Genomic DNA, 10515 nt, shown 5'->3' with positions numbered 1-10515 from the left:
TGGTAGCGTGCACCCAGGCGATCGCGGCCCAGGCCCAGCTGCAGGGGCGCGGGCAGCGCGCGCGGGCGCTCAGTGGCGCCCCCCGGGGGCTCGGGCACTTCGTCCTCTCTGCACTCCTCCTTGACTTTCACGTCGCCCTGGGCTGCCGTGCTGTAGGGCGACGGCGGGCGCACGGCCAGCTTGGCGCTGTCCTCCTTGGCAGGTGAGCGGCTCTCCTTGACCCGGGGCTCAGCCTGCTCTGCAGGGACCCCGGGCCGGCCCAGCTCACCCTGGCTGTGGAGCAGGAGGCTGCTGATGGGGTGGCTGGTGGGGGCGGCCGGCGAGGCCCGGCTCAGCAGGCGCGTCTTCTCCAGGAGGTCCCTGGGAGGACAAGACAGACGCCGTCACCCCACCAAGACTACTTTCCTACCAGGCAGCCCCTAGAAAGCTGTTTGCTAAGCTCCCATCTCAGCTCAGTCCATCACCCACTGGGACCCCAAGTTCCTCGGAGTGTGGAGGGGGCCCTTTAGCACCCTGGGTTCCCTCAGAATGCTACAAGCACTCTGTCAGCACTCTGATGACAATAGAAGCCCACGCACCACACAGGTCTCCAAGCACTGCATGCTTTCCCTCCTCTGTAAACCATCTGCAGCTAAACCACAAAGCTCTCTGCACACACTGAAGCTGCAGAAACCAACCCAGGACAAACCGGCTGGAGGGGCAGTGGTCTCACAGCAGAGGCAGGCTGCCACCCCTCACCTCGCAGGGAATTCCTTCATCAGTGTTTTCAGCCCTGTGTGGAGCCTGGGTGTCCAGCAAATCCTGTAGATGATGTGTCCCCACCCATCCCAGGCCCGCCCTGCACCTGTAGCCCCCTTTGACTTTGCCCTTGAGAAAAAGATCTCAGGACATGTAGCCACCCTTGGGCAGAAGTGGGAATTGGCCTGGAGCAGATGAAGCGTCTTGGCAAGGGTCCACTGCTAAGTCTTCATGGGGAGAGGATCCTGAAAACATTCATCAGGCAGAGTCCCCAGCCCCAACACGCATCTGCTGGACCTCTCCCTCTCTGCCCAGCCTTGGGTTGGCGTGAGCACTGCAGGGACCACCCTGAGGAGGGGCTGTGCTAGCAACTGGGCCTGAGCAGGTTGGGATGGAGGAGCTGGCTGTGGCCTCCCATAGGGCATGTTTGGGCCTTGAGGGTCCACAGTGGTGGTGACAGTGCTCCCATTCCCCCATTGCCAGACTCTCCAGGCTGCCCTGACCCCTCTGCACGTCCAGCGAGCTCAGGCTGTTCACAGCACAGGGCCAGGAGCTGCCTGTCCTGTGGCCTTTGCCCACACATCTGTGCTCCTCACCCTGTGCCCACTTGGGACCCCAAGTGGTTCCTGCTCTGGGCCCTTTCTCCTGACAACTGCAGGGCAGGTGGCTTGCTCAGGAGCCTTCCTGACCTGTTGAGCGTTGCCATGAGGACAGTGTCTACCCACCCTGCCATGTGCACCCTGAGGGACGCCAACAGTGCCTGGCACCCAGTGACACTCATGAGAGCCCATCTGTCGCTCCTGTGAAACACCCCAAATTCATGGAAGAGTGGAGAAAGAGGATGTGGGGTTCTGGCCTAGAGCAGCATGGCGAGTGTCCCTCCCACACAGTGTCATGGAGTCCCCAGGCTGGACCTGACCAGGGCCTGCATCCCCTGGGTGGGCTTGCGGGCGAAATTTGTGAAGGGTTTGCAGCTGCTAACTGCTGGGGGGAAAATAATGTGTGTTGTATTGTTTTTGTAGCTTCTAAATTTCCCAAATACAGACATACAAACCAATGTGAGCCCCAATGACTTGCCTGGTCCCCAGACTCCAACCACATCCTGGCCCTGGTCACTTGGGGCCCCCCATCAGCAAGGTGTGGGGTCTGACCCACCAATGCCCCCCAGACTCTGCATAAAGCTGGGCAGGAGTGGGGGAAAGGAGAGGGCGGGAGGAAAGACGGACTGGGTGGGAAGTGGGGGTGCTCCACTCACCGCTCCCGTTCCTCCCTGCCCTTGTCTGGCTCCCGGTCATGGTTGGTCAGGGCTGAGACCCGCTCGGCATCCACAGGCTTGGGCCATGGGGGCGGCGTGGGGAAGGAGGGTGGTGCCCGGTGTAGCCGGTTCCAGGCCTCGTGGGGGCTGGGCAGGCTGTGCATCGTGGAGCCCTCCTTGGGGGCAAAGATGCTGCCGCTGGGAGCTGGGGGCAGAGGCCGGCGAGTGTGAGGCCAGGACTCCCCACCGCCAGCTGTCTCCTGGCAGAACCACAGGGGCTGCTAGCAGGAGCCCCACAATTCATGGGATCCTGGGCAGTGCCCAGAGAGGCCAGCCCAGAGGGGGAGGGAGGGTCGGCCATGCATTAGTGTGCCCACAGGAGGATGTGGTATACGGGGGGGAGGCCGTGTGGCCAGGTCACTCACTCAGCGCGTGGCTGCCCAGGCCTCCGAAGGCGTGGCTGCCCAGGCTCCCCAGGCCCCCGAAGGTGCTTGATCTGCTGAAAGGGTCTGTGGGGGCAACCAGGGCTAAGGGGTCTGCATCTCTTGGGCTGGGGCTCCCACCTGAATTCCCTGGCCCAATGGGATGGCTCCAGAGGCTTCCAGCCTGGCAGGTGCCACCCATGCAGTCTGTAGGGTGCCCTGGAACTCGGGGTCCCCTTCCCACCCACCTATGTCCCCTGCCCCAAGGAAGTCAGACAGACTGCACAGACCTCAGGGGGCACCTACCTGTCAGGTGACCAGTGGGCAGGAAGCTGCCATGATGGGGTGAGGGTCCGAATGAGTTGGTGGTGGGATGGGCGGCACCTGGGTGTGGGGGAGCCGGGTTGACAGGGGCAGCACCTACCTGTCAGGTGACCAGTGGGCAGGAAGCTGCCATGATGGGGTGAGGGTCCGAATGGGTTGGTGGTGGGATGGGCAGCACCTGGGTGTGGGGGAGCCGGGTTGACAGGGGCATGGAGAGTGCACCTGGGGCTTTCTGTCTGTGGTGCTGTCCACGGGGTGGGGGGCCCTCAATTTCCTCTGGGAACCCCTAGCTCCCGTTCTCCCATCTTTGCCCAGTGTGTGGGGAAGGTGTGTACACTCAGACTACGGGGCGGAATTTACTTTCTTCACCAAAATCTGGAGGGGGTGATTTTGGGCTGCAGTGGCATCCATCCTGCAACCTCGAGCGGGGGCAGGAGGGGAGGTGCCAGTTGCAGTGGAACCCCCAGAGGAAAAAGCCAAGACTTGGGAAGAGACAGAAAAGTTCCAAGGAAGAGAGCCTTGATCAGGCTGCTCCTGAAACCATTACTTGGAGTCTTCAACTGTGACAGCTAATAAATGATCCCTGCAATGGAAGGCGGGGGTGGGTCTTGGGCACTGAATGGACACTGGCCAGTGTCTTAGGTGATGAGCACAGCAGTCCCCCAATCCCCTGTGGTGTCCCTGGGCACAAGGTCTAGCCCACAAGCATCACCTCGACCTCTGCTCCAACAACCAACATCCGAGACCCCCAGAACAAAGTGTGGGGAGCAGCTGCATGGGGCACTGGCCCTGAGAAGGGCTGTGGTGGACCCAGTGCTGTGACTGGGTTGGGGGCCCATCCTGCACACACGGTGTGCACATGCCCTCTATTCTGGATGGTGGGCTTTTGATCAAGACCAGAAGGGTGTCCAACTCTTAGTCACTCCAGCTCCCTCTCAGCCTTCACTTGGGGACCCCAACAGTGGGGCATTTGTGTCCCCCCACCATGGAGGGCAGGGCGCACACACCTCACTCATTCTGAACCAGAGAGAAGAGCCGGCTAAGCTCAGGAGATACAATTTGTCCAGGCATGTGTGGTGGGACTAGAGGGAAGCCCCGCCCTAAATGCACACACGCTGTGACAATGCTGTGACGACGGCTGAAGAGCTACTTTCCAAACTTCCTATTCACGTCACAAAAAGGACACCAAAGCAGCACAAAGAATGAGGAGAAACACACACTAGAGAGGGCAACAGAATGAAAAACTATTTCTCTTTAAATGCTGACAACAGACAAACCTCTGGCAAGATTAAGGAAGGAAAAAGAGATGGCAGAGCGAGGGACCTGCAGAATTTCAGCTGTGACAGAAGATCACAAATTAATGTTAATAAATACAGAAAGTTACACCAAACCAACTCATTACTACAAAAATTCAAGTTACCAAAATGGACTCGAGAAGAAACAGAAAACTTGAACAGTCCTACACTCAATTAAAAAAAAAAAATCTGTAGTTTAAAACACTTGGCCAGGCAGCTCAAAATTTGAGTCTGCCACGCCAAAGTAATGACAATGGAACCAAGATCTCTTGCAGAGAAGAGAAAAAAGGGAAAACTCCTTAATCCACTGGGGGAGGCAAACACAGCCATCAAGACAAACCCAGATAAAGAAGGTACAAAAAAGAATTACAGTCTCGATTCACTCAGGAAAACACATCTGGAACAAAATACTGGCAAATCAACTCCAGAAATATATTAACAGTTTGTACATCAAGATAAGTCATCCACATACCAGCCAGCCGCCAAAAAAAAAAAAAAAAGAAAAAAAAGATAAGCCACCCAGAGTTTGGAATTAAGAAACAAAACTACCATCATTTAAAGATACGACTTTCTACATAGAAAATGCAAAGGAATCTACAGATAAATTTCTTTGCATTCATAAGAATTTAGCAAGATTGCTAAGTACAAAATCAATAGATAATACACAGAACCTCAAAATCAACAAGCACTTCTATTTTCTAACAGCTCATTAAGAAATATAATTTTTAAAATGCTAATCATAATATTAGTAAAACATAAAGCATCTAGGAATAATGCTAAGACCTAAACAAATGGGAGCTATACTTTGTTCATGGATAGGAAAAGGATGACAGAAAGATACAAATTCCTTTCAAGTTGACATACACTTTCAATCTATTCCAGTAAACACCCCGAGTTTTTGTGGAACCTAACAGGCAGATTTAAAGATTACATGAAAGAGCAGGAAGAGAAACGGGCATCGTGAGGCTGGGGAAGGATGCAGCGTTGGCTCCGAGATAGTGATGAGAGGTGGTGGAGAGCCCCACTTCACCACAGAACACCTCAAAACGGGGGGTAGAGACCAGGGGGTGTCTGCGGAGAGGATGGGGGAGCCAAGCAGAGCCAAGCCCCATAATTAGCAGGTGTCCTAGGGGCTCAGGCCAGGCTGCTGACTGGAGGACCTCTGCTCTCTGAGGGACCTGGGCCACCGGGAGACCCCATGGCCAGAGGCCCTCTGGGCTGGGGACTGCCACCACATGTGTGGGCCAGCCCTGGGCATGTAGTCCACACCGTCACCCCACGGTGCTGCTGTGGCCTAGAGAACAGAAGACACACTGCACCCTGCCCTCACAGACTGCACATGTCCATGTGCTACGTGGTGCAACGGGTGGTGAGCAGACGGAAAAGACCAAGCAGGAGCAGAGAGCAGGGGGGCTGACCGGGGTTGGGGTCGGGAGCTCTGAGGAGGTGACGTGCCTTGGGACCTGGTGGCTGCAGAAGAGCATCAGGGGCGTCGCGGGGCTCAGGTTGGCTGTGGGGAAGAGTCTAGGGAGGAGGAGAAGCGGGGGAGCTGCTGGGGCTTTAGCGAGGGGGCTCGGCTGAATGGAAAAGGGGCAGAACCTGCCTGTCCTGTGGGGCTGCACGGGTCTTACCTGTGCTGGAGAAGAGGGGCCGGGCGAGATCCTGTGGGTAGTGGAATCCTGCAAACACACCTGGGGCGGGGGGTCTGCTGAACAGGTCCAGCTTTGCGCCCACCTCCAGCTTGTGGGGGTCCAGCTGCATCTGCAGGGAGGACAGAGTGTGTCCAGGGGCTGCCGCCAGGCTGTGTTCTCCGAGGATCCCGCGCCCGCGAGCACAGATGAAATCTTGCACCTTGCACAGCCACAGTTGAGGAGAAACAGATGAAACTGACTTTAGTAAAGCGGTATCTAACTCAGGATAGCCAAACATCACAACGTGTGACCAACAGAAAATGCCATTAAGAAGATATTTCACTTCTTTTTATATCAGATCTATAAAACCTGCTATGTATTTTATACTTAATGCACATCTTAAAATTTGGATGCTATATTTTCACTAAAAATACTTTACCTGTATTTAGATTTTGTAAAATTCAGTTTAAGAAGTATATTCATATACCTGAGTTGTTCTATGAATGCTTAAGAGTTTTCTAATGACTGAATTTAGGATCATTCTTAAAAGCTAGATTTATTAAAATTAAATAAAACTAAAATGCCTGCCCCTCATGTGCACCAGCCACACTTCAAGCGCCCCACATCTGGCAGGGCAGTGGTAGGGTGTAAGGCCTGGTTGGGTGCAGCAGGGCCACTGTGCCCTTGCCTGGGAGCAGAGGGACCCAGAGTTGAGGAGGATGCTGGTACCTCCTCCCAGCTCTAACCATGGTGTGGCCATGTGGCTAAGTGACCCTCCCACCACCACCCCATCCTGCCACTGACTGGCACTTAGGCCTGATGGCTCTCCTCCCACTGCCTGCAGCGTGTTCTGGCATCGGGGTTCTTTTGTCGGCCATGACGACACTGGGGGTGCTATGGCATTAGGTGTGGGCAGGGGGAGGGCTGGGCAGACCCTACATGAGCACAGCCGCCTGGATCCGTCCTGTCACAGGATCTGACCCCAGGGTGCAACCAGGAGTAATTTGAGATTGCTGTGCACCACCTCCCAACCTCACCACCAGCTCTCACTGGAAATCCACGCTGCGGACAAACAGCAAGCCCCCACCTCCACCCCAGGAAGCCGAGGGTGGCCCAACTCTCCACTGCCTGTACTCCATGTGGGGCACATCTCTGAGGCTCTCACTGGAAATCCACGCTGCGGACAAACAGCAAGCCCCCACCTCCACCCCAGGAAGCCAAGGGTGGCCCAACTCTCCACTGCCTGTACTCCATGTGGGGCACATCTCTGAGTCATTCGCTGTGTCTCCTAGGAGGTCTCAACCCAAGCATTTACATGTCAAAATACACGGTATTTTGTTATAAATCCTTTCTTGTCAATTTCTCATTCAAAGTGTGTCTAGGACATAGCGGATTTTAGGAACTGCACAGGGAAGAGGTCGAGTGCCCCCAATGGGCTGAGGCCACCCTCTCACTGTCCTGACCTCCTGGAGGAACCCTCCTCTGCCCCCCACCACACCCCCCAGAGCTTCAGGCCCCCGCAGGCCCTGTGCTTGCTCCCATACCCCCTTCCTCCTGTCTCTCCCAGAAGTACATTAGCTCATAAGTGTGATCCAGGCACACAGCAGTAAAATGCTTTTTATTGGAAAGGAGGATCGAGGGGAGAGGGAAGGGCAGGGTAGAAGGCCCACTGGGGACGTCGTCCCATATGGGCACACACGGGCAAGAGCTGGGCCTCACCTTCATCTTCTGCTGATGGTGGTAGATCTGCCAGGCGATCTGCACGTGCACTGCACACCACTTCCCTGGCTTCTGCGGCAGGACAGGCATGCTCAGTGCTGGGCCAGGCGCTTGTCCCACCCCTCTGCCCTCCCCAAACCCCAGCTGTCACCCTCCCTGACGTGCTGTCAGGTCTTCTTCCTGGGATACCCGCACACCACTCACCCTGACTGCTGAGCGGTATGGATCAGACACCTGCGGTTACAGAGGAAAGGCAATGTTACAACCAGGCTCTGCAGGAGCAGTCCTTCTGCTGCCCCACCAGCCTGCGTGGGGCCCTGGGGCAGGGGGTGGATCCGCTGACACCTACCCCAGGGACTTTCTGCAGGAGTGTGTGAACTGCACTGGCCCGGCCTGTGACCTCGATGGGGTTTGAATTCTGAAGGGAGAGAGAGAGAGCTTGCGGGTGAGCCTGAGACCCCAGTAGAGGGACCCAGGCAGCAGGAGACCCTTGGGGCTTCCTGATGCTGGTGCTCACCTGTGCCCTGCCTTGCCCTGCCCCGAGGACTTGGCATGCTGTCACCCTCAGTCCAGGGGGTTCAGCAAAGGCAGGAAGAGAGGCTCTCAACATCCTAGGGTACAAGATAGTCCTACTCAGGAGGGGGCAGAGCCAGCCCAGTGCTCAGTCCTGGGCCCCATGGGGCTGCCATGAGACTTGCCCCTCCTACCCAGCAACCTGGTTCTTCTGCCTCCTTCCCTCCAGGGCAGTGGTGGGTGCCATGTCATGTGGCCACACTTGCTGGGCAAGTCCCCTGGGCCACATCCCTGCCAGGAGCAGACTTGCTCAGGATTTGGCCAGCACAGATTCCCTCCCTACTTGACTCAGGGTCTCCATGTCCCAGGCTGTTGGCACTGAGGGCCCTGGGGGACCCTGCGTAACATCCACGAACAGGTACATGCATTCCTTCTTGAGGCACCAACTACCACAACTATGGGCATTTTGGGGGCTCAGAGACCCTCTGGCATCCAGAATAGTCTGATCTTTGGGAGCCCTACACACCCACCTATGATGTGGGGTGGCTTCTGGTGTGAGCTGGGGGCCCAGGTAAGCATTCTGGGGTTTTGCAGGGGTCAGGGCAGTTGTGGGCAGCAAGCAGGAGTTTGCTGGGATCCTTTGGGGTCAGGTGAGGTGCAGGGCTTACGTCTGTGTGCCCTCTGTGGCAGTGAAGTCATGACACAAGGCTAGAGATGGTGGGGAAGGGCTCAAAGGACTCCCCTCCCCTCGGCTGAGGTGGTTCACACCTCATGTTGTTGCAGGCCTCCTGCAATGTACATACCCTCTTGGGCTTCCTGCAGTGTGGATGGCCCTGTGCTTGCCACCTGGGCCTCCTGCAGTGTACATGGCCGCCTGGGCCTCCTGCAGTGTACATGGCCGCCTGGGCCTCCTGCAGTATGGATGACTCTGCGCTGCCCCAGATCTCCAGCAGTGTACATGCTTGCTTGGGCTTCCTACAGTGTGGATGGCTCTGTGCTAGCTGACTGGATCTTCCGCAGTGTGGACAGCCCTGTCCTACCCTAGGTTTCCTGCAGTGTGGATGGCTCGGTGCTGGCTGCTGTCTACAGCAGAGGCTCCTGGCAAGGGTTGGGGTGTTCTTCATGGAGGCTGAAGCCCCTCCTGGGAGTGGGCAACCAGTGTGCTCTCCTCTGCACGCTGCCCCACTGCTGCAGTGGTCACTCACACCACTGCCCAGATTACAACTCCTACAACCGAGTGGCAGTGGGGCCAGAGCTGCTCTCACAGGCAGAAGATTGGACAGGGGGCAATCACGCATTCCCTTGCCGCCCCACCCTGAACCCCACCCACCTGCTGTGCCCACCCCCCACCTGCCAAGAACATCTGCTACCTTGGGCTGAAAAGCACCCTGCAGGGACCCAAAGGGGCCAGAGTGTGGGAGCAGGGTGGGCAGTCCCGGGATGGCAGGAGGAAAGGACGAGAAGAGCTGCAAGAGAAGGAGAGGGGCTGCAGGGGCCGAGCCCACAGCCGAGCGGGGCCTCGAGTCCCACCTCGCCCCTCCCTCTGCACCCTGTAAGTGGCACGGATCACACAAGGGATGCCGGGAGAGGCCCCTGGCCAGGCCCATCCCCACCCCACCCACCGCAAGGCCTTCTGGGCCAGCTCTGTGGATGGGGGCAGTAGCAGCGATCCAGAAAACAGGGCTTGAGGTGGGGATGCTCACACTCACGTTGGAATGTCGGAAGTAGGAGCTGTCCAGCTTGGGAGCGTACTTGTCAAACTAGAAAGGAAGGAAGTGGGGGGTGAGGCCTCCCTGCACGTGCTGATGCCCGCCGCTGGGCCCAGTTCCCACTCACACAGGCCTGTTGGGTAGTGGCCAGGATAGCCGCTGTGCCTCCTGAGGCTGGCGGGCTGTGGCCAGCTGTGCCCAGGCTCCTGGTAGGGGCTGGCCCCAAGCAGCCTCTCCCCACTTTAATGGTACTCCAGCTGGAGGTGGAAACTTGGTCCAACTGGGCATCCTGTGTGTGCTGGGCTGAGGCCCCAGGAGAAGGGGGCTGGGGCTGGAGGAGAGGGGCGTGAAGCCCTGGCTGGTGGGCCAACCTATGGGACATACCCAGGCTGCTGATGAACTGGACAGCTTCAAAACAATATCTGTGTGGGAGCCGAGGGAAACCAGCCCCGCACAGCAGATGTCCATGAGACAAGGGCTTGGGCCAGGGAACACAGGAGGGTACACACCCCAGTCCCTGTGGCCCTCTCAGTCCTGTCTGGGCCTCCAGACCTGGCATCCTGCTATAAACTGAGACACCGAGTACCAGTGTGGGTGCAGCTGGCCCCAGGGGGGTATCCCATACATGTGGACATGGGGCAACTGCCAGGATAGGGACCTCATGGCATGACTCAAAGAGGAACCAGAGAGCCGGCCGGGGGACAGCCCCCACTGTCCGGCAAGCACAGGCTTCAGGGCCAAGTGGGGGGCTGGACAGACAGACAGACATAGACAGAGATGCTGCCAGCCCCACTGCCTCCTTGGTGTTGACCTATGTGCATGCGGGAGTGTGTCTGTGTGTGCCTGCTGCGTGCCCCCCGTGCCCGCCCCCCCGCCCGGCCAGCACGCGGGCCTACGCACCGGCGGGGG

At 57.5% G+C, this 10515-nt stretch overlaps 1 protein-coding gene across 1 annotated transcript in view; it reads right to left on the bottom strand.

Moving 5' to 3' along the window:
* FBRSL1 (fibrosin-like 1) overlaps nucleotides 1-10515 on the bottom strand; it is a 94681-nt gene that overhangs the window by 3171 nt on the left and 80995 nt on the right. The window contains exons 13-22 of the mRNA XM_008566203.1: nucleotides 10193-10206; nucleotides 9607-9657; nucleotides 7734-7802; nucleotides 7589-7618; nucleotides 7385-7456; nucleotides 5666-5795; nucleotides 2840-2917; nucleotides 2419-2502; nucleotides 1994-2198; nucleotides 14-360 (exon numbers count right to left, since the gene is read on the bottom strand). Of these exons, the coding sequence (XP_008564425.1) occupies nucleotides 14-360; nucleotides 1994-2198; nucleotides 2419-2502; nucleotides 2840-2917; nucleotides 5666-5795; nucleotides 7385-7456; nucleotides 7589-7618; nucleotides 7734-7802; nucleotides 9607-9657; nucleotides 10193-10206 (1080 nt within the window). The remainder of the gene's footprint in view (nucleotides 1-13; nucleotides 361-1993; nucleotides 2199-2418; nucleotides 2503-2839; nucleotides 2918-5665; nucleotides 5796-7384; nucleotides 7457-7588; nucleotides 7619-7733; nucleotides 7803-9606; nucleotides 9658-10192; nucleotides 10207-10515) is intronic.

Source organism: Galeopterus variegatus, unplaced genomic scaffold, assembly GCF_000696425.1.
Source record: "Galeopterus variegatus unplaced genomic scaffold, G_variegatus-3.0.2 Scaffold228, whole genome shotgun sequence".
Taxonomy (NCBI): domain Eukaryota; kingdom Metazoa; phylum Chordata; class Mammalia; order Dermoptera; family Cynocephalidae; genus Galeopterus; species Galeopterus variegatus.
Note: the sequence above shows the minus strand (reverse complement) of the source record. Positions and strands in the feature narration are given on the sequence as shown.